General features: G+C 42.3%; 1 protein-coding gene across 2 annotated transcripts in view; it reads right to left on the bottom strand.

Moving 5' to 3' along the window:
* LOC121293722 (C-Jun-amino-terminal kinase-interacting protein 4-like) overlaps positions 1 to 24,887 on the bottom strand; it is a 240,007-nt gene that overhangs the window by 128,390 nt on the left and 86,730 nt on the right. For both annotated transcript variants that reach the window (XM_041216938.1, XM_041216939.1), the window contains exon 3: positions 12,305 to 12,375. In XM_041216938.1, the coding sequence (XP_041072872.1) occupies positions 12,305 to 12,375 (71 nt within the window). The remainder of the gene's footprint in view (positions 1 to 12,304; positions 12,376 to 24,887) is intronic.

Raw genomic sequence — 24,887 nt, 5'->3', positions numbered from 1 at the left:
AGACATCCATCAAATCTGCCAGTTTTTTGTACAAACTCCTATTCCAAATTCTGAGGCATCCTATCACAGAATCATAGACGGTTTACAGCACAGAAAGAGGCTACTTGGCCCATTGTGCCTGCACCGGCCGAAAAACTAGCCACCCAGCCTCATCCCACTTTCCAGCATTTGGTCCATAGCCCTGCAGGATACGGGACTTCAGGTGCCGTAACCTTTTAAATGAATTGAGCGTTTCATGAGCAAAACTCTTTGGTTTTCGGATACTCTAGGATTGCAGACAAGATCACACAGTTCCCTTGCACCATCATTGAATCTTTGCCTTTAAAAAGTACTTTACAGTTCAACAATTTTGTTTGAATCACCAGCAAGGACAAGAAAATTGATTATATCATTACAATTATTTGGGATCGTGCAGAAAATTATCTCTGGATATAATTCCATTCCATCTAAATCAGCCGCTTTCTACTGTCACAATCTAGCTTGTTTCTGAAAAAAATACTAACATTTTTATACGAACAACAAAAATTGTTGAGAAAGTTACAAAACTCGTTTCCATGAGAGAACTCTATGCTGTAAAACAGGAGAGAGGTGCCATTTATATAACAACCCTTTCATTCTGATCTTGTTAGGGATTTAAGAGAAATATATTTCTCCCTTCCCTTTGTTTTTCCCAATAATTTATATAGATTTTTCTTTTGCCACCTACTTCCATTATTTTTAAATCTTTTATGCCCCGCTAGTCTTTCCACTCCACCCCCACTAGAACTGTACCTTGAGTGCCCTACCATTCATTCTTAATTAGCACATTCGTTCAGATAATATCACCAACTTCGACACTTGTGTTCTTTTGTCTGTGACCTCTTTTGATTATCTGTTCCTATCACTGCTTGCTTGTCCCTACAACCACACCAACCACACCCCCCCCCCCCAACTCTTTTCTTCTCCGCCGATGCTGCTGAGTTTTTCCAGGTAATTCTGTTTTTGTTTTGTAATATATTTCAGTCAACAGAACTACACCACAAGATTTAATGTTTTTAAGCAAAAATAAACTTTATTGTATGTAAAAGGCTTGAACAAAACCTGCTATATTAACTTAACAATATGGTTTATAGCTACATGTGACACGCACTGAGTTTTACTTGTTACTTCCCCTAAAAAAAGTTGGTTAGAAGTTCCAGAGGCTGGAAATTCTACAGGGCAGCTCTTTCTCTTTTGAAACGGTGCAAAGAAGATTGGAATGAGTTATCCCAGATGAATAGAAAATTGTATTCCAAATTGGCTATCAATAAAATTTATTCTCCCTTGTTCGCTCCCCCTCTCCCAAATCTCATTTCTCTTGAAAGCAAGGATTCATGTTGCGGTACCTCTGCAAGCCTTAGCATTTACTCCATCAAATTGCATCACAATGTCAATATAGAAATATTCCCTACCACATCACCAGACAACAACAGCAGGAACAATGATTTATCTCCCACACCAGGGCTACACAGCCATTGGCTGAAATCACTGAACTCACCAGAAGCAAAGATTAAAACTGGAACTTTATTAAGTGATATAACTTGGCACTGCGCCATTTGCAGTATTTAACCCATGAGCCACTAGAGAAGTTGTCACAGGTGGGAGCCATTGGTTCCCTACTTCCACCGTTCCCTGAAACATTAGCCTGAGGGGGCATTAATGGGCCAGATTTTTCTGGAATCGAACATCTCGTAGAACTAACTGCTTGGTAGGCTTTGTTTTGCCCCTTACAGTTCACAATGTTTCTGGTTTCTAACTTGCTGGAACTGCAGACTGATAATGGTTCACTGAGGGCAATGGAATAACTGGGACTTCAGTGAATGATTAAGGAGGTACATTGTTGAATATGCCAATAAGAAGGATTGAGAAAGAAACAGGAGTACTGAGAAGGAGATAGGGTGAATTTGAGTTAAACCAGATAGAGATTGGATTAGGAGAGGGGAAAAAAAAAAAGAAAAATGTGAAAATTAAAATAGTTTACATCTCTTTGAAGAATTCACTACTCACGGGAACAAGATTGAACACTTTAAATTATTCAATTTCTGGGCCAGAGGGTTTGATTGCAATTGCGTTAACAGTGATCACAAAAGGTATGTGAAGCTGTTAATCACCAGATTTAACATTCTGTGGCAAGTTTAAGGAACAATTAATCTGCAAATCCAGCAAGGTCTTAATCGTAACAGGGAAGCTAAGGCATCATTTGTGCAAAGCAAACAGTGGAATGGTGTAAATTGACCATCAAGCTCTGCAGACTCAGAATATTTCTTAATTCCCTAAATGTATTGGCCGATTTGTACTCTAATAATGGCATGCAACATTAACATGTGGCTAATTTTCCAGCAGAGGTCTAGCCCATAATATTGTGGGACTGTATGATAAATATTCTACCCAGGGAGTTTGTGTAGAGAAGGGACAAAAATCATCTTTTGCTTACAAAGCAACATTATTGAGTATTAGGGCATCCTCTAGTGGTAAAACAAGGGACTGCAGTCCAAAACTCATAACATTTAAGAAGTATTTGGATGTGCAGTTGTGATGCCATGGCATACAAGGCTATTGGCCTAGTGCTGGAAAATGGGATTAGAATAGTTAGGTACTTGTTTGACCGGTGCAGACTCGATGGGCCGAAAAGCCTTTTTTCTGTGCTGTAGGCCTCTATGACTCTATAATACCTCTCGAGCTCCCTCCACACCCCCCTCCTGGTGATGTGCCAACAACAACTTGCACTAAGACAGCACCTTTAACATACAAACATACGAATTAGGAGGAGTAGGCCTCTCGGCCCCTCAAGCAAGCCCTTCCATTCAATGCGATCATGGCTGATCTGATTGTAATCTCCTGCCTACTCCCAATAATCTCTTAAAAATAACAAGAAAAAACTGCGGATGCTGGAAATCCAAAACAAAAACATAATTACCTGGAAAAACTCAGCAGGTCTGGCAGCATCGGTGGAGAAGAAGAGTTGACGTTTTGAGTCCTCATGACCCTGTCGAAGGGTCATGAGGACTTGAAACGTCAACTGTTTTCTTCTCCACCGATGCTACCAGACCTGCTGAGTTTTTCCAGGTAATTCTGTCTTTGTCCCCAATAATCTCTTGTTTAACAAGAACTTTTATACCTCGGCCTTGAAAATATTCAAAGACTCTGCTATGCAATAGCACATCCCAAAATGCTTCCCGGGGCATAATAAAACGTAATGTAACACCTAGCCACTTAAATAAACATTAAAGCAGATGACAAAAGCTTGGTAAACAAGGTAAAAGAGCATCTTAAGAGGAAAGTGAGGTAGAGAGATAACAAGGCTTAGTTAGGAAAGAATTCCTGAGTTTAGGGCCTTGACAGCTATTGGTGCAGTGATTAAATTTGAGAATGCTCAAGAGGCCAGAATTAGAGGAACACAGAGATCTCAGAGTTGGGGGGCTGTTGGAGATTACAGAGATAGGGAGGGGTAAGGCCAAAGAGGGAGTTGAAAACAAGGATGAAAATTTTAAAATCAAGATGTTGCTTAACCAGGAGCCAATGGAAGTTGGTGACATTGTATATTTAAAACAGTTTAGAGGTCTGCAAACCTCCCACATTTCATACTGAAATTGCAATAGGAAAAATTCTGAAAAATACCAATAGCAAGGTACAACTGCTAATAACCATTGCTGAATTACAGAGGGGAGGAGGGAATGACTGCCCTTGACATCAAGGTAGCATTTGACCAGAGTGTGGCATCAAGGAGCCCCAGGCAAATTCAAATCAATGGGAATCAGAGGGAAATCTCTCCAGTGATTAGTGTCATACCTAACACAAAAGAAGACGGTTCTAGATATTGGAGGTCAATCATCTCAGCCCCAGGGCATCGCTGTAGGAATTCCTCGGGGTAGGGCCCTGGGCCCAACCATCTTCAGCTGTTACATCAATGACCTTCTCTCCATCATAAGGTCAGAAGTGGGGACACTCACTGATGACTTCAATGTTCAGTATCATTCACATCACTTCAGATACTGAAGCAGTCCATGCCCGCATGCAGCAAGACCTGGACAACATTCAGGTTTAGGATGATAAGTGGCAAGTAACATGTGGCCCACACAAGTGTCAGGCAATGACCATCTCCAACAAGAGAAGAATCTAACCATCTCCCCTTGACATTCATGGCATTACCATTGCTAATCTCACACTATCAACATCCTGGGGGTCATCATTGACCAGAAACTGAGCTGGACCAGCCATATAAATACTGTGACTACAAGAGCAGGTCAGAGGCTGGGAATTCTGCGACAAGTAACTCACCTCCTGACTCCCCAAAGCCTGTCCACCATCCACAAGGCCCAAGTCAGAAGTGTGACAGAATCCTCTCCACTTGCCTAGATGAGTGTAGCTTCAACAACAATCATGAAGTTTGACACCATCCAGGACAAAGCAGCTACTTGACAGGCACCCCACCCACCTTAAATATTCACTCTCTCCACCGTCGACATAGAGTGGAAGCAGTGTGTACCATCTACAAGGTGTACTGCAGCAACTCCAGAAGGCTCCTACAAAAGCACCTTCCAAGCCCATGCCCTCTACCATCTTTAAGAGCAAGATCAGAGGATGCATGAGAAGACCACCACCTGCAAGCTCCCTTTCAAACCATGCACTATCCTGACTTGGTTAACTATATAACTATCCCTTCGCTGTCACTAAGTCAAAATCCTGGAACTCCTTTCTTAACATCACTGTGCCTACACCAACATGCGGAATGGACCCATTAGATTGGAAGTTGGCAAATGTTACACCGCTTTTCAAGAAGGGAGAGAGAAAACAGGGAACTACAGGCCAGCTTGCTTAACATCAGTGGTTGCAAAAATGCTGGAATCTATTAATAAGAAAGTTTTAACAATGCACTTAGAAAAGCATTGCACGATTAGAACAAGTTGATATAGTTTTACCAAATGGAAATCCTGTTTGACAAATTTATTAGAGTTTTTTCAGGATGTAACTAGTAGGATGGATAAAGGGGAACCAGTAGATACAGTATCTACCTCTACAGGGAGAAGACGGTGGCGTAGTGGTAATGTTACTGGACTCATCTGGAGGCCCAGGCCAATGTTCTTGGGTCTGTTAAGAAACACAAATACTACCTTAGTTTTGGGTCAGCAGTTGGTGTTCGGGCCTCCTGCGCATGCACAGCTGGGAGATGGTCGCACATGCGCAGTTTGTTAATTTCATCGCCTTTAAGCTGGGAATCAGCCATGCACACATGCGCAGAAGGGAAAAGAAGAAAAATGAAACAGCATGAAACAGGTCACATGACCTGGAACTGGCATGCCATTTGAGAGATGATGTCTCAGAGAGCAAGACACTGGGAGGGGGACAGGGAGAAGTCCCCAAACTAAGAAGAAGGTCCTAAGCTAGGAAGCAGGACTGAAAGGGGTCTCAGAAGAAAGTAAATGTGAGGCAGGGACAATGACAGGGATTAGAGATAGATCCCATCGAGTCAAGATAAACAACAGGAGCAAAGGGCTCCAAGTTTAAGAAAGCTGCACCGAGCAGACTTGAAGCAAAGTGGGTTCGAGAGAAGCCCAGAAGATCTGAGGGGGCAGCTGAAGGTTGGTGACTCCGTGTTGCGGGCTATAAGGGCAAAATTATCCTTTTGGAGCAGTGGTGTTCTGCTTGGCACTGCCAAAGAGCTGAAAATGTGCTTGGAAGGTGAAGAGTGAGTGTACTGGGAGATCCTGGGGAAAGGAATCTCATAAGGCGAGATTGAAGCCCTAGGGGTGAAGCCTTGTTGAAGCTTTCCGTGTGGGAGCAACTTTTGGGGAGAATTCCAAGGCGAGCTCTTCAAATGTGGAGACTGGAAACCCTCGTGAGAAGGACAGAGTTTCAGTGAGACTAGTTGGCTCACGGTGTAACAAGTGTCTGGTGGGTCGTTGAGAAATCCAGAGAATCAGCTTTGATCACATACATCATTTACTTTGGAGTATAGTGTGTCTGACCACTGTTCGCCAGTTGGTTCAGAGGTACCGCATACATACCCTGAACATTAGAGTATGAGATAGATATGGTAAATTGTTTTATCTTTCCAAATTTGTATGTGTCTGTAAAGGTATAGCTGGGATGAAGGAATAGTGAAAATTTGAATCATCATCTTGTGTTTGCATTGAGAATTTTCCAACCTTTTTGTCTGGTGTAATATAGTTCATTTTTCTTGTTTAAATATACGTTTTATTCTGTGTTTTAAAATTTCATCAGCAGACTCCTGTGAATTTGTTCAGTAACCTTCTTCCACTGTTTAAAAAAAAAAGTTAGGATCTATCAAGTCAGGTTTCACTCTGGAATCTGACTTGTCCAGTATCAGCTGCGATCATAACAGGACACAGCAGCTGGTGGAATTTAAATTCAATTAATAATTTGGAAATGAAAGCTAATCTCACTAATAGTGACCGTGAAACCATTGTCGACTGTAGTAGCATCCATCTGGTTCATTCATGTCATTTAGGCAAAGAAATCTGCCCTCCTTATCTGGTCTGGCTTACATGTGACTTCAGACCCACAGCAATGTACTTGACTCTTAACTGCCCTCTGAAATGGCCTAGCAAGCCACTCAATTCAAGGGCGATTAGGGATAGGCAACAAATGCTGGTCTTGCCAGTATTGCCCGCTTGGCCTAAATAGCCAAGTGGTTATGGTACTGGGTTTGTAACCCCAAGATCAAGAGTTCAAATCTCACAATGGCAAACTATGGAACAATGTAACTTCATCTGAAACAGATGGAAATGGGTTTGTACTCTAAAGAGTTGCCAGTATTGCCCACATCCCATGAAAAGGATAACTTTAAAAAGTATACCTGGATTTCTAGAAGGCAATCAATAAGGTGTCACACGAAAGGTTACTAGGCAAAATAAGGGCTCTCAAAATTGGGGTAATATATTAGCAATGATAGAGGATTGGCTAACAGATAGAAAGCAGAGAGTGGGCACAAATGGACCTTTTTTGTCAGGCAGTGAATAGTGGAGTGCTGCAAGGATCAGTATCGGGGCCTCAGCTAATTACAACCTACATCAATGACTTAGATGGAGACAGGGTAGCGTATCAAAGTTTGTTGATGATACCAAGCTAGGTGGGAAGTTAAACTGTAGGGAGGACACAGAGTGGAAAGAGATATAGGCAGGCTAAATAAGTGGGCAACAACATGGCAGAGAAAGGGAAGTATGAAGTTATTCACATTGGTCATCAGAATAGAAAAGCAGAATATTTTGTAAAAGTTGTGAATCTTCTAAGTGTTGATATTCAAAGAGACTTGGGTGTGCCAGTACAAGGAATGCAGAAAGTTAGCCTGCAGGTGCAGAAAGCAATTAGGAAGGAAAACACATATTGGCCTTTATTGCAAGATTAGACTACAAGAATAAAGAAATCTTGCTACAATTGTGTAGGGTTTTCCTGAGACAACATCTGGGATACTTTGTGCAGTTTAGGTCCCCACATTTATGAAGCAATATACAGTACTCGCATTGTGAGCATTACAGCAAAGGTTCGCTAAATTAATCCTTGGGAAGAGGGGTTTTGTCCTCTGGTGAAAAGCTAAGAAAATTGGGCTAATAGTCTTTGGAGTTTAGAAGAATGACAGACAATCTCATTGAAATATACAGAATTTTGTAGGGTCTTGATAGGGTAGATGCTGAGAGATCATTTCCACTAGTTGGAGAGTCTAAATCATTGCCGGGGCGGGGGGGGGGGGGGGGGGGGGGGGGGGGGGGGTGCGGAGGAGAGAGCACTTCATTGAAGAGATTGTGAATCTTTGGAATTCTCTACCCCAGAGGGTTGTGAATGCTCTATCATTGAATACATTTAAGGCTGAGATTGGCAGATTTTTGCTCTCTCAGGGAATTAAGGGATATGGGGACCAGGTGGGAAAACTGAGTTGAAGCCCAAGATCAACCATGATCGTATTGAATGGTGGTGCAGGCTCGAAGGGCCATATGATCTACTCCTGCCCCTATTTCTTGTGTTATTGTGTACACCAGATAAACTGCAGAGGTTCAAGAAGGTGGCTCGCTAACACCACCTCAAGGGCAATTAGAAATGGGCAATAAATGCTGGTCTAGCCAACAACGCTCATATCCTATGAACGAAGAAAAGGAATGTTTGCTTCAGAAAAAAAAAAATTCATAAATGCAATGGGAAAAAGTGTTTTCAATCAGAAAATGCAATGAACAGTCTTAAGAATTTTACATAATCTTTCTCACTGCATCCCATATTTTAAGCTTTTTAACTCCAAATTGCAGATTGGGTAGGAGGAGAGTTATGTGCAGCAGTGCAACACATGAATACACTGCTTTGTGAATGACCTATTATCATACCAGTGCTGGCAGCTTTATATAAATGAATTGCTGATCGTAAGAAGCTTTTAACATTTTCTAGGACAACCGCAAGATTCCAATAGGCCAGTTCAAAATTCTCACAAAACAAAATTAAAGAAAGACTTGTATTTATAAAGCTCTTTTATGACTTCAGCAAGGCCCAAAGGACTTGACAGCCAATAAAATGCTTTTGAAGTGAAGTTGCTGTTAGAATGTAGGAAACACAGTAGCCAATTTGCACACAGCAGGCTCTCACAAACAGCAATGAGATAATGACCATGTAATCTTTTAGTGATGTTGGCTGAGGGATAAATATTAGCCAGGGCTCCCCTGCTCCTCTCTGAATAGTGCTATGGGATCTTTAATGTTCAGCTGAGGGCAGATAGGGCCTTGATTTCATATTTCATCTGAAAGATGACCACTCCAACAGTGCAGCACTCCCTCATTACTACACTGGGAGCGTTAGTCTGGATTTTGTGCTCAAGGGTCTGAACTGGGACTGAATCCACAACCTTATGACTCAGAAGCGAGTGAGCTACCCACTGAGTCACAGCGGATCTATTCACCTCAACTTTTCCAGCTACAAAAAAAAACTTCATTAAATTTCTACATGCTCCGATACTAAAGCAGTGTTCACTTAATTTTACTTCATTTTTTTTATAAAAGGCAGCATTGTTAAAAGGAGAACTAATTTTGAAACATAATAACTTGTCGTGTCCCACATCTCGAATAACTCGGGGTCTTAAAACTGCTTGAATTTGTTCTTCGCAATTTCCTGTTTGTACTGAACTTTTAAGGGTGCTGAAGTATGCAGTCTCATTTCTGCTAACAGTGTTGCATATTGCACAGCTTAGAATCAGAGCACAAAAAATGGCCAAGAGCCACAATCATGACACTCTGACTAAACTCTTAGTTTTATTTTGGAGTTGTGGGCTGGGGAAGGAGAAGGGGTATACATATATACTTAAATATTTTAACTTATTGTGAATTTTTCTCGAACTTAAAATTCTTCTCACAAAATTTCAACACTCAAATTTAGAAGTCGTTGAATTGATCTTGGAATATATTCACAATGCTTTTCAATTATCTCTAGCTGCAGGGTTAGAACTGGAAAGAAAGTTTGCCAGTCTGTTTGGTATTGAAATGCTGCAGCTCTTTGTTTCTGGCACTAGATGGTATGAGTATAACAAGTAATGTGTGGAGGACTGTATGCATTGTAACAGTGGCATGCATTAGAAATTGCAAGGTTACTTCTCCAAATCAGGAACAGCATTTGGAGAAATGAGACATAACACTAAGCATTGTGGAACAAAACAAGAGTCCGTGTACAACTTCTTTTTCATTCGTTCATGGGATGTGGGCGTTGCTGGCTGGGTCAGTACTTATTGCCATCCCTAATTGCCCTTGAGAAGGTGGTGGTGAGCTGCCTTCTTGAACCGCTGCAGTCCATGTAATGTAGGTACACCCACTGTGCCTTTAGGGAGGGAGATCCAGGATTTTGACCCAGTGGCAGTGAAGGACCAGTGATATGTTTCCAAGTCAGGATGGTGAGTGACTTGGAGGGGAACTTGCAGGTGATGGTGCCCTTGTCCTTCTAGATGTAGTGGTTATGGATTTGGAAGGTGCTGCCTAAGGAGGTTTGGTGAATTCCTGCAGTGTATCTTGCAGATGTTACACACACTGCTAATACTGTGCTTCGGTGGTGTAGGGAATGAATGCTTGTGGATTGGGTGCCATTCAAGCAGACTGCTTTACCCTGGATGGTGTCAAGCTTTTTGAAGTTGTTGGAGCTGCACTCATCCAGGCAAATGGGGAGTATTCCATCACACTCCTAACTTGTGCATTGTAGATGGTGGACAGTTAGTTTTGGGGAGTCAGGAGGTGAGTTACTCACCACAGGATTCCTAGCCTCTGACCTGTTCTTGTAGCCACAGTATTTATATGGCTAATCCTGTTAAGTTTCTGGTCAATGGTAACCCCAGGAAGCTGATAGTGGGGAATTCAGCAATGGTAATGCCACTGAATGTCAAAGAGTAATGGTTAGATCCTCTCCTGTTGGAGATGGTCATTGCCTGGCACTTGTGGGTTGCTAATGTTCCTTGCCACTTGTCAGCCCAAGCTTGGATATTGTCCAGGACTTACTGCATTTGGGCATGGACTGCTTCAGTATCTGAGAAGTCGCCAATGGTGCTGAACATTGTGCAATCGTCAGTGAACATCCCCACTTCTGACCTTATGATGGAAGGAAGGTCATTGATGGAGCAGCTGAAGATGGTTGGGTCTAGGACATTACCCTGAGGAACTCCTCCAGTGACGTCCTGGAACTGACATGATCGACCTCCAACAACCACAATCATCTTCCTTTGTGCTGGATATGACTCCAACCAGTGGAGAGTTTTGCCCCTGAATCCCACTGACCTGTTTTGCTAGGGCTCCTTAATGCCAAACTGGTGTCAAGGGCATTCACTCTCACCTCTGGAGTTCAGCTCTTTTGTCCATGTTTGAACCAAGGCAGTAATGAGATCAGGAGCTGACTGGCCCTGGCGGAACCCAAGCTGAGTGTCAGCAAGCAGGTTATTGCTAAGCAACTGCCTCTTGATAACACTGTTGATGACCCTTTCCATCAATTTACTAATGATTGAGAGTAGACTGCTGGTTCAGTAATTGGCTGGGTTGGATTTCTCCTGTTTTTTTGTGTACAGGACATACCCTGGCAATTTTCCACATTGCCAGGTAGACGTCAGTGTCATAGCTGTACTGGAACAGATCGGCTAGGGGCAAGGCAAGTTCTGGAACTCAAGTCTTCAGTACTATTGCCAGAATGCTGTCAGGTCCCATAGCCTTAGCAGTATCCAGTGCCTTCAGCCATTTCTTGATATCACATGGAGTGAATTGAATTGGTTGAAGACGGGAATCTGTGATGCTGGGGACCTCCGGAGGAGGAGGAGGCTGAGATGGATCATCCGCTTGGCACTTCTGGCTGAAGATTGTTGCAAATGCTTAATTTAGCCTCATCTTTTGTACTTATGCGCTGGGCGCCCCCATCATTGAGAATGGGGATATTTGTGGAGCCTTCTCCGCCAGTGATTTGTTTAATTGTCCACTATAATTCACAACTGGATGTGGCAGGACTGCAGAACTTGGTTGTGCGATCACTTAGCTCTATCACTTGCTGCTTATGCTGTTTGGTACGCAAGTAGTCCTGTGTTGTAGCTTCACCAGGTTGACAGCTCAGTTTTGGTAAGCCTAATGCTGCTCCTGGCATGCCCTCCTGTACTCTTCATTGAACCAGGGTTGATCCCCCGGCTTGGTGGTAATGGTGCTATTTGTTCAAAAGTTGACACATTTTCTCAGTTAGGAAGTCTGATGTGTTGTAAAGAAGACAGACGTGCATTTACATGGCCCCTGTGAGAACAAGAAGAGAGTCTGCAGGGATGACAGCCACAATGCTGACCAAGGCATCATGGCTCAGAGGGCAGTCTGGGATGGGGGTTTGCAAGGGGTGTGGGGGGAACACGACAGGCAGAGAGCAAAAAAGAAATGTGGTAGCAGTAGCAATAGTTCAAGCTTCTTTGAACTGGGATGGCACTACTGTCCTGGCAGAAAGGGTAAATAGTGAGGTGGCAAATGCTTTAAACTATTAAGTATGTCTGGAGGTGGGGGGGAGTGAGGATTCTACAAGAAACATAAGCATCCCAAATGTAAACAAAATAAGGCATGAGAGCATAGAAAGCTGAGATGATTGGCCTCCAACAAATTGGCTCTTACAAAAACAGTGACTGGACTACAAAAGTAATTCATGGAGTGTGAAATAAGTTGTTGTTCTTGTTGAAATGCTTTTAAATGCCCCTTGAATAAGAATGCAGATTTATAATGCAAGTTCTTTCTTCCAATCAACAATAACCAATAAGTTAAAATGCACTGAATTATGTATCACCATGTTACATACTCTTTACCTCTGTATGTCTTTGATGAAGTGCATTGTATTCTTTCTTGAGTTCCGACTCACGTTCTTCCAACCTACCAACTGAAAAAAATGTAACAAGTTAGAATGCTTTCCAAAAATGCCTGCAACAAAGCCATGCATCTTCATTCAGCTATTGAGTCAAGAAGCAGCAGTCAGTACAGAACCAACATTAATGGCCCCACTCCACTGACTTATCAAAGAAATTAAATCACACGAGTATGCTTCTTGTAGTTTCTTGGGTGAAATGGTGATTTGGTCAAAATATAAACCATTTTATACTTTAAAAATATCACAATGGACAATAACTCATCTTTCACATCATTCACATGGACAAGTTATTGGAAACTGGCCAACATCCCAAATCCCAGTCAAAATGCAATGAATTCAGAAGAGGACAACAATTGAAAGCAAAAAGAGGGAAAATGTACAATGCCAGAAATTATGCATCATGTTTAACATTTCAAAGCTGCAAAGGTTTTTTTAAAAAAATGAAAAAATCTATCCACAGCAAATCATTCTCATATCCTCCCTATGGACAGTTCACAGCCTTTCACACAGAACAGCACCACCTGATGGGTGAAATGTGCCACTTTACCATAAGACCATAAGACATAGGAGCAGAAATAAGGCCATTCGGCCCATTGAGTCTGCTCCGCCATTCAATCGTGGCTGATAAGTTTCTCAACCCCATTCTCCCGCCTTCTCCCCGTAACCTTTGAACCTTTTACACTTACTATCAGTTCTGTATTATCAAATTGAAGTATTAATGAGGACTTGTAATTTGAATTTTTTCAGGCACTCAAAATCATTTTAAGTATATGCAGTGGACAGCTGTACCTCCAACATAAATGAATTTAGCTTTGGCAATCACAGTACCATGTTTTTCATAATTAGGTCTGGTGCTAGAAAACCATCAAAATTGATTTACTGTTCAGAGAGTTTAATAATCAAATTTTATGCAAGTCTAAGCTACAGTCACGTACGCTGTCAACTTAAGTAATGACATTGATATGGAAAACTGATGGCAATATTTCTTCATCTCATTAGCTGTGTACTCTGGTTAATCAGCAAAACTGGTTAGCTGTGCTCAGCAGGCAAGTGTAATGACTACTGCTGCAAATTGCTCTATGATTATCCTGAATGCCACACCTAAAAGTTGGTGTACTTTGACCACACTAAAGATAAATTCGTCCCACCAAACTAACTCTTGGATTATTTCAGAACATCAGTACACTGCATATCCTGGGAAAAAGTACACCAAGAGATACTAGATTTTACTAAGTTTATAGATCAGACTGTATCGTTGTTTGCTGTGATTCAGAAGTAGCACTCTTGCCACCCGAGAGACTTGAGCAATGAAGGAATGTGCCTTGGTCAAAGGTGCCGTCTTTTGGATGATATGTTAACCCGAGACTGACTGCCCTCTCAGGTGGTCACAAAGTATCCCATGGCACTATTTGGAAGAAGAATTTTCCCCTGTGTCCTGGCCAATGTATATCCTTTAACCAAGACATAAAATATATTATCTGATCACTATCTCATTACTGTTTGAGGGAGATTGCAATGCACAAACTCATATTGTGTTTCTCACATTACAACAATACTACACTTCAAAAGTATTTCATTGGCTGTAAAGCACTCAGAACATTCTGAAAGATGCTATATAAATGCAAATCTTTATTTTGATAGATGATTGCAATTTTGATGGTTCTGTTCTCATAATAAGAGAGCATAATATTGAAATGAAACCCACTATTAGTTTATCAGTTAAACATTTCAAACGCGATTTAAATTTTGCTAAAGAATAAAGGTATGCCAAGCGATTGCAACAAAACAATCACTTGGTAACTTGATTATAGAACAATTTTGAAATAATTTTATGGCATGTGACCTAAAGGTATGTCCAAAGTCTAGTCCTGTTGTTTCCCTGTCCCATGACATCATTTGCAGGTTCAGTAGCATAGTGGTTATCTTCCTGAACAAAGTAATCCAGAGACCTGGATTCATGAGCTGGAGATGCAAATCCAAATCCCGAACAGCAGCTAGGGAATTTAAATTCAGATAATTAACTAAATCTGTAATAAAAAGCTAGTTTTAGTAATGGTGACCAAGAAATTACCAAACTGTCACAAAACTCCATCTGATCCACTAATGTCCTTCAGAGAAGGAAATCTGCCATCCTTACTGATCTGACATACATGTGACTCCAGATCCACAGCAATGTGGTTGACTCTTAACTGCCCTCTGAAATGACCTAGCAAACTGCTTAGACACTATGAAAAACTATAATCCATGTGGGCTGCAGCTGTTCAAGAAGGTGGCTCACCACCTTAAAGCCATTTAGGGGTGGGCAATAAATGCTGATCTTACCTGCGACATCCAAATCCTGTGCATGAATAAAAAAATTTGCAGCCAAATTCAAACAAAGAATCTTATACCACGAAAAATAATCTCAAGTTAAAGCAGGGAAAATGGAACTTGGTCAAATTAAAATCATTACATTTCACACTATTTCAATAGTGTCCAATCTTTTGAAGAGATGTGTGTGTCACAATAATAACTGAGATTCCTATTGTAAATTACTTTTGAATTAGGCCAGATCATAATTGGGGTTGGTGCTATTCAATCTATTTCCTGTTTCACAGAACACATGGATTTCCACCTCCACGTGACGCTCTGCTGCTTGACCATTTCGTTCTTTTTCACTGTTGTGTTTTTACCTTTTTCTGCTGACTTGGCTTTGGGATTCAGCATTGTTTCTTTCTCCACCCTCCAGCCAAGATTTGCCTCAGGAATCTAAGTATTGCAGACCAGCAATTTTAAGCTTGCATGTATATTTGATCAATTTTTCTTCACCACCACACCCAACATCCAAAGCTCCTCCTGACTAGGCATACTGTGTACCAGAATCAGTTTGCAGGCATGGCTGTTCTTCGTTGTCGGTTAATTTCTTGTTAACAGCTCTTTTTTCTGTCTGTTTTTGCATGCCTTCAATGATTGTCTTTCACCCATGTACCTTTTTGGTCTTCTTGCAACTGAACTAAGATTTTTGCCTCAATTGCCATGCACTGACATGCTTTTTCCAGAAATCCTCAATCACTGTGGTCCAGGCAACAACAGCTCAGGTGAGCAAGGACTCACTTCAGCATCTTGCAATGACCACCTCACTCCAACCTTCAAACACATTGTACTATGCACATGTTTGCATGCACAATGTTTCAAGTCAGTTTGGCTTTTCACTGAAGTGCCATATTGCTGAGTGTTGATTAAATTTTGCACCGAGTATATTTATAACTGAAAAGTTGCACCAAATCCATACCCTTCCTCACAAGCATAAGCCTTCCTCCTCCGAAGGAGGTTGCACCTCAATTCTTTAGTGCATAATGGCGTAACTGGACAGCGAGATATACCAAGCCCTTCATGCAAAACTCATAAATTAGGTTAAATACTGGGGCAGACCCAATGATGCAGTATGCAATAATCTTTTCAATGAAGAACTGCTATGTAGATCAGATGAAATTAGGAAGTGGGTCAGCTGTGCAATTTGCCAAGGCTATTCTATCTTGCTTTGCTTTAAAAATGCCACCCAGCAGTCAAATAAGAAGTCTAGGCCCCAAAGCAAAAAACCCAAATGAGCCAGAATTGAGGTAATGTTTATACACATGCTAGCAGCCTATACAGAGCCAACAGCTAACTCCAAGACTACTGGAGTTAGGATAACAATACAATATGAAGAAACGTAACTGAACTGGCTTTAGACACCAGGCACTGTCCACGGTAGTACCAGACAAAAGCAAAGACTCAGAAAAAAAGTGGCTAGAAATCAAGAGAGGATAGTTTGGATAAAGATAAACTTGGTAAGACAGACAAAGACCGCAACCACAATAGATTGTTTGCTTAGTTGAGTGGACAGCCATGCATGCTGCAAAAACAATATGGGTATCTGCTATAGTGGTGTCAGGATGATGGGGAGGGGAGAAGTCAGGTAATGAGCGAGTGCCCCTGGGATCAGAATGGGGGGACACTACTGACTCTCATTTACAATGGCATAGATTCAGAAACTCAACACTAGTTTGCAAATGCAACCAAACGAGAAGGACACGAACAGGGACATTTAACTACAATAAAAACATTATATGAATGCAAGTTGTTATTGCAGTATCTGAAGAAACTCAAGTTACAGAATGAGTTGGACAAGGTATGTAAGTGAACAACTACAACATATAGACAAATGTGAACTATAGCACTTTGAAAGGAAATACTGGCAGCATGCAATCCATGAATGGCTATTGAGACAGTTAAAGCTTAAATGGGGGCAATTAGAATATTAGTAAACCCAGCTCTTAACATGTCCACTTAATGTAAAACAGAAAACAAGCTCAACAGAATGCTGAACTATGACGCTGAAACAGTAGAGTACAAGTCAGAGGAATTCATGATCATTCTGTACAGTGCTTTGGTTGACCACACCTCAAGTGCCACGTTCACTTGTAGTAACAGGCACGATGTAGATTCTAGTGCCTGAAAAGGTGAACAGGAATTCTGAGGCTGATTTCATTTCCTATGGTGCAAAGTGACTACACTTCAAAAGCACTTCATTGACTGCAAAGCACTTTGGGACATCATGAGGTCATCAAAGACCTTCTAGAAACACACTCCTTTTTTCCTTCTTAATATTCAAGTATTCAAGTCTGAGTTAAGATCAAATACAGGAGAAAATTGGGTAATTTCAAAGTTGAAAGGAGGCATCTGTGATGTGATTTTAGAGGTATAAAAACCAGTGGAAATCTCAACTTCAAAAGATCACCGTGATTTGCAAGCACTGAATCATAAATCCTCCAGAAGTATCTATGTTAAGCCTCCAGTCTCAATTTTAAACTGCTGTAGAAGAGGAGCTATATTATACAGCAAATAACAAGAACTTATCTAGCCAAAAAAACCAAAAAAGTACTAGAGGAACTAATGGAGTTAAAGGTCAATAAGTCATCTGGGCCTGATGGGTTGCATCCTAGGATATTAAAGGAAATAGCTGCAGAGATAGTGGATGCGCTGCCAGTAATCTTCCAAGAATCCTTAGATTCTGGAAAAGTCCCAGAGGATTGGAAAACTGCCTCATTCAAAAAGGGAAGGAGACAAAAAACAGGTAGCTATAGGCCATTTAGCTTAACATCTGTCAGTGGGAAAATGTTGGAGTCTATTACAAAGGATGTAATAGTAGAGCATTTAGAAATGCATAATATAGTCAAGCAGAATCAGCATGGCTTCATGAAGAGGAAATCATGCTTGACAAATTTATTAGATTTCTTTGAGGAGGTAACAAGTAGGATAAAGGGGAACCAGTAGGTGTAATATATTTGGATTTCCAAAAGGCATTTGACAAGGTACTGTGCATGAGGCTACTTAAGATAAGAGCCCATGGTGTTGGGGGTAGTACATTAGCATGGATAGAGGATTGACTAACTAATAGAAGACAAAGTTGGGAAACTGGGGGGGGGGCGCGGGGTGGTATTTTCAGGATGGGAACCTGTAACTAATGCAGTTCCAAAGGGATCAGTGCCAGGTCTACAATCATTTACAATATACATTAATGACTTAGATGAGGGAAGTGAATGTACTATCGCCAAGATTGCGGATGACAAAAATAGGTAGGAAGGCAAGTGGTGAGGATGACAGAGTTCTACAGAGGGGTATAGATAGGTTAAGTGAGTGGGCAAAGATGTGGCAGATGGAATATAATGTGGGAAAATGTGAGGTTATGCACTTTGGCAGGAAGAACACAGGAGCTGAATATTATTTAAATGGAGAAAGACTGAAGAAAGCTGCAGCACAGAAGGATTTGGGGGTCCTCGTGCATGAATGCCAAAATGCAAGCATACAAGTTCAGCAGGTAATAGGGAAGGCAAATGAAACGTTGGCCTTTATTTCAAAGGGAATGGAGTATAAAAATAGGAAAGTCTTGCTAAAACTATACAAGGCACTAGTTAGACCACATCTAGAATACTGTGAAAAGTTTTAGTCCCCTTATCTAAGGAAAGTTTTACTGGCATTGGAAGCAGTCCAGAGAAGGTTCACTAGGTTGATCCTGGGGATGGAGGGATTTTCTTATGAGGAGAGGTTGAGTAGGTTGGGCCTGTACTTACTGGAGTTAGAAGAATGAGAGGTGATCTTGTTGAAACATAAGATTCTTAGTGGGATTGACAGGGTAGATGCTGAGAGGCTGCTTCCCCTTGTGTAAGTGCCTAAGGCCATAGGGCATAATCTCAGAGTAAGGGGGTGCCCATTTAAAACAGAAATGAGGACGACTTTCTTCTCTCAGAGGGTAGTGAATCTGTGAAATTCTTTACCGCAGAGGGGTGTAGAGGCTGGGTCGTTAAGTATATTCAAGGCTGAGATAGACAGATCTTTAATCAGTAAGGGGATCAAGGGTTACTGGGAAAAGGCAGGAAAGAGGAGTTGAGGATTATCAGATCAGCCACGATCATGAATGGCAGAGCGGACTCGATGGGCTGAATGGTCTACTTCTGCTCTACGACTTATGGTCTTTTACATAGTGTCTTTCAAGACCTCGGAATGCCCAGAGCACCTCACAGTCAATAAATTACTTTTGAAGTATAATCACTATTGTAATGTGGGGGGGAAATCAAAAACTAGAGGGCATAAACATTGGAACAGGATTAGGCCGTTTAGCCCCAAGCATGTTGCACCGTTGAATGGAATCATGATGATCTAACTCCACAGACATGTTTTTACTCCATATCGTCGGTTAACAGAACTAGAAAATTATAAATTCAATAAGGAATTTAGGAAAAACTTCTTTCCCAGATAGGGATGAGAATGTGGAACAAAAATAAAAATACCTGGAAAAACTCAGCAGGTCTGACAGCATCTGCGGAGAGGAGCACAGTTAACGTTTTGAGTCTGTATGACTCTTCAACAGAACTAAGGAAAAATAGAAGAGAGGTGAAACATAAGCTGGTTTAAAGGAGGGTGGGTGGGGTGGGGGGGGGGGGAAGAGACTGGTAGAGCTGGATAGAGGGCCAGTGATAGGAGGAGATAACCAAAAGATGTCATAGACAAAAGGACAAAGAGGTGTTAAAGCTGGTGATAACAAAGGTATAGATAGCCCTATCTGAAAATGAAATATAAGAATGTGGAACTTGCTACAATAAGGAGAAATTGAGGTGAATCACACAGATGCCTTTAAGGGAAAGCGTGATAAGTACATGAGGCAGTAAGGTATAGAAAGATATGCTGATAGAGAGATAAGGAGCAGTAAACATCAGCACTGACCAGTTTTAAAAAAATATACATATTCATTCATGGGCTGTGGGCTTCGCTGGCTGGGCCAGCATTTACTGCCCATCCCTAGTTGCCCTTGAGAAGGTGATGGTGAGCTGCCTTCTCGAATGCTGCAGTCCATGTGGTGTAGATACACCCACAGTGCTGTTAGGAAGGAATTTCAGAATTTTGACCCAGCAGCAGTGAAGGAACGGCGATCTATTTCCAAGTGAGTGGCTTGCTGGGGTGGGGACTTCTAGGTGGTGGTGTTCCATCTATCTGCTGCTCTTGCCCTTCTAGATGGTAGTGGTCGTGGGTTTGGAAGGTGCTGTCTTAGAAGCTTTGGTGAATTCCTGCTGTCCATCTTGTAGGTGGTACACACTGCTGCTACTGTGCATTGGTGGTGGAGGGAGTGAAGGTTTGTGGATGTGGTGCCAATCAAGCGGGCTGCTTTGTCCTAGACAGTGTCAAGCTTCTTGAGTGTTGTTGGAGCTGCATTCATCCAGCCAAGTGGAGAGCATTCCATCACTCTCCTGACTTGTGCCTTGTAGATGGTGGACAGGCTTTGGGGAGTCAGGAGATGAGTTACTGGTCGCAGGATTCCTAGCCTCTGACCTGCTCTTGTAGCCACAGTATTTATATGGCTAGTCGAGTTCAGTTTCTGGTTAATGGTAACCCCCAGGATGTTGATAATCAGGGATTCAGTGATAGTAATGCCATTGAATGTCAAAGGGCGATGGTTAGATTCTCTCTTCCTGGAGATGGTCAATGCCTGACACTTGTGTGGCACAAATGTTTCTTGCCATTTATCAGCACGAGCCTGGATATTGTCCAGGTCTTGCTGCATTTGGACATGAACTGCTTCAGTATCTGAGGAGTCGTGAATGGTGCTGAACAATGTGCAATCATCAGCGAACTTCCTTATGATGGAAGGAAGGTCATTGATGAAGCAGTTGAAGATGGTTGGGATGAGGACACTACCATGAGGAGCTCCTGCAGTGATGTCCTGGAGCTGAGCTGACTGACCTCCAACAATCACAACCATCTTCCTTTGCGCTAGGTATGGCTCCAACAAGTAGAGAGTTTTCCCCCTCATTCCCATTCACTCCAGTTTTGCTAGGGCTCCTTGATGCCACACTTGGTCAAATGTGGCCTTGATGTCAAGGGCAGTCACTTTCACCTCACCAAATGGCCTGGTTCTGTACTGTAAACTCTATATAATTCTTTGTAAAACTGTCCACAGAATTTCCAGTTTTGAGAGACAAGCAAGCATTGTGAAAGCATCGCAGATTGTTTCATATGTGAATAAATCAGGAGGCAGTAACAGTGTTGAAAAGGGTAACACAATTAGTTGATCCTGAGAGGACAATGGGTATCTGTAGAATCCAGACTAAAAAGCACCTTCTAATGAAATGGGAATGTGAGTTAGCCCAAGGCTTGGAGAACCACATGATTCACAGCAATGATGTAAGTGTTGAACCTTGTGGTTCTGATCATCTACAACAAACCCTTTTAATACAGGGAATTGATCCCCTCTGGGAAGTATCTATAATAATCAGTTTTTGTCTGTCTGTACTTTTTTGATTGGGTTGATTTGGTGGGCAGAGCCTGGCATACACTGAGGCAGGGGGATGCACAGAAGAGTATTGTATTAATTCAGGAGTCACGGAGCAGCCAATTTTAGACAGCGTGATACCACCCAACTGATATATTTAAATTTGTTTAGAATAATTATCTGTTCTCTCTTTCTGGCTGGCTGAACACTTGCAGCTGACAAGTCAGGCAGGCCTGAAACTTGGCTCCCCAGCCATTACCTGAAACTTGGCTCCCCAGCCATTACCAAAGCCTCCATAGCCAAGAAAGATCACAGCCCACCTGATGTGACTCTCCCACCTGATTTTCCCCTCTTCATGACCCCTTTCCTTTCCACTCCACTCCAGCCAATGCCTCCCTCCGCCCACCACTAAGATGGGGGGCATTATAACTTCTGCTGGTGAATGTAGTCTGAGATCAGGAAGGGTGAGGTGTAGGGCTCAAAGCAACGTCTGCCCACATGCTCTTTAACATCCCCCCTTGAGATAACAGCCTACGTTTCTGAGAGGTTTAGTTAATGGTTGCTGCTTCGAGTCATAGCTGCTCTGATACGGTGTTGACTGGAGCACATGAGGCTGACATCAGCAACTGATGGCAGCGGTGGGGTGGGAGATTTGTTGTTAGGCTCCCCTTACCTTCCACGTTCTTTTTCCCCGCTGAGGAGATGTTAGGGGCGGGGTGGATGAATAGCATGGGAGAAATGGTTGGTGGCGGTGGCAGGGTGGGTGAAGTGGGGCAGGCGGGGAGTGGTTGTTGTTGGGTTCCTTCCACTGTTCTTGTTCTTCGCCAAGTTACCGTGGCTGGAAAGATTGGGAGAGTGGGGAACAGCATGGGAGGGATGGCATGGAAAGAAAGGTTGATGGGTGATAGAATGGAGATGACATGAGAGAGATGAAAGGAATAGGATCAGTATGGCATGAGAGGGACGGTATGGGAAGGATGGAATGGCATGGGTTGGGGATTCAAAGAAGTACTGCTGCAATAAAGATGTGATTTCACCAGAAATGTTTTGCAGTTCTACTTGTTCAATATAAACCTATGGTGTTTTAATGCCGGACATAAATTGGATCGAGTGATATAATCCTTCAGTACTCTAGTCTCAGATCTGAACAACTTTACCTGAAATCTGAAAACTTTTAACAAATCACACTGAAAACTGTTTCATATTGATGATCAAAATTGAAGAGTTCTCCAACATATCTACCACTAAAAGCTTCATAAAGTCTAATACTAGTCTCAGTTGGGATCGTTATCTTCCTCCATTCTCCATCTCTCCTTGGTGATTTCAACCTCTAGATCAGATCTTTGTACTCTTCCGCCTGAGCTTACACCTCCCTCCCTAAATCTCTCTCTTCCTATAAGTTCTCCTACCCACATACAAGGCCACCCCCTCAATCCTGTCACATATATCACATAGCCTCACTATCCCTAATGCTGCCATTACTGACAAGACATTTATGATCATTTCCTTGTATCATTCTCTACCCACATTCCTCACCCTGTTCCCAAGCACACTTCTTTGTGTCCAATCCTGGAAAAAATTCTTCCCACAAGTCATTTACCTCTCCACTCAAATTCCCAATGATCTAGCCTTTGGCCTTCAATGCAGCAGGACATCTTGGCAGCTACATTTGCTCAATCACACCCTTGCCACCACCTTTGATGGCGTTGTCCCCATTAGAACAATTCTTCTTTCCCATTTTAATCATTTCCCTGGTATACTCCTGATATCCATTCCCTTAAGACCAAGGGACACAGACTGGAAAGTCTGTGGCGAACAACTGGTTTTACCATTCATTGTCTGATCTGGAGAGACACTAAAAAGAATAATTGGGCAATACTCCCTTTCAATAAAATTGCCCAATATTCAAAGATCATCCAGGAAGGTAAAAATAATTCCTGGTTTCATATATTTCTTACAAAGATGAAGAATTTGTTTAGCTGCTTCTGATGCTTTCCCCCTTCCTCTAGCCCAGAGGGCCTAAAATTCTCTAAGGTTCCCCCTTGCCTTTATTGTGAATTCACACCTTTCTTTAGTTTCTCTCCTCCTCCTCTCACGCCCTCCCAGAGCTCACCTTGTCAATGAGGCTCTTGCTCTTGAGACCCCTTACTGATAACCGTTAAATTTCCCTTCCTGGCTCCTATGTTAATTAATGTTATTAATGATTCTCTCTGGTTCAGGTGCTATCTTCCTTTCCTTCAAATCTGCCATCATCCCTCTCCTCATAATACCAATGCTTAGCCCAACAGTTATTGAAAACTACCATCCCATCTCCAAGCTCCTTTTTCTCTGCAAAGTCACTGAGAATGTGTTGTTGCCTCCCAATGCATGCCCAGCTTTCTCAGAGCTTCCTGCCTGAATTCCTCTAATCTGGTCTCTGCCCCTACCATGGTACCAAAACAACTCACACCAAAAATTACAAATGACATCCTGGTTGACCATGACAAAGGTAAACTATCCCTCTTTTCCTTCCTCACCCTGTGTGTAGACTTTGACACAGCTGACCACCAAATTCTGCTCCCATGCCTCTCCACCATCTTGTGATGGAGTGGAACTGCACTTGGCCTGGTTTCATTCTTATCCACCCTAATGTAGTCAGAGAATCACCTGCCGTGGCTCCTCTTCACACTCATGCACTGTTACCTCTGGTGTCCCCCAAGGATCATTGCCCTTGCCTCCCTTCCTTTTTCTCAACTACATGCTGCCCCTCAGCAAAATCTACAAAAATCATGACATCAGTCTCCACCCAGCACTCCCATTCCTCCAATTTTCTTGCGCTCTCTATTGTCACTAACTAGTCAGGATGCTTCCTTAACATCCAGTATTGGATGAGCAGAAATTTCCCCCAATTAAATACAGGGAAGACAGAAGCCATCATCTTTGGGTCCCCCTCACAAACTCTGTTATTGACTCAGACATTTACAGCACAGAAGGAAGCCATTCAGCCTGTTCTCTTGCCACCAACTCCAACCCTCTCCCTGGCAACATCTGAGGCTGAACAAAACCGTACACAATCTTGGGTGTTATATTTGACTATTTTGGCGTGAGCTTCCGACCGCATATCTGTACCAAGACTATTTCCACCTCCATAATATCATTTAACTTTGTCCTGGCTTCGGCTTATCTGTTGTTGAAACCCTCATTAATACCTCTTGTTAGCTCTAGACTGAATTACTCCAACACATATCTGGCAAGCCTCCCGCGTTCCGCTCTCCACAAACTTGCGGCAATTAAAAACTCAGATCTTAGGGTTGCCAACTCTCCCGGAATGGCCAGGGGTCTATCAGATTTGCCATCAATTGCCCAGCGGTTATTAAAAGCAATCTGGGATTCTGTGGTTCCATTTTTAAAATTCATAGTCCCCGGTTACAGTCCATTTATAAACGTTAATGATTGCATTCGTAGCGGCCACACAGATGCAGCGTAATGACACAATGCAACCAATGTAGCTGCGCACAAGTACTGCGCTCACAGATGTCGCTGCGGCTGTTGCCTGAGCCTCGAGTCACTTAGAGAAACCAAGAGAACTGAGAAGGGGCTAAGAGGTAAATGAGTTAACAATTATGCGAAGGCAACTGTCTGAATTTTCAACTGCTCTTGCCTGGAAAACTCATACCACCAGTAGTCAGCCTAGAAAGCTTTACACACAGCTGAAAGTCCCAAGACTCGATATATGAGGAAGCGTTGCTGCCTGCTTTGC

The sequence above is a fragment of the Carcharodon carcharias genome, chromosome 22, assembly GCF_017639515.1.
Source record: "Carcharodon carcharias isolate sCarCar2 chromosome 22, sCarCar2.pri, whole genome shotgun sequence".
Lineage (NCBI taxonomy): Eukaryota > Metazoa > Chordata > Chondrichthyes > Lamniformes > Lamnidae > Carcharodon > Carcharodon carcharias.
This window is presented reverse-complemented; position numbering and strand designations above follow the sequence as displayed.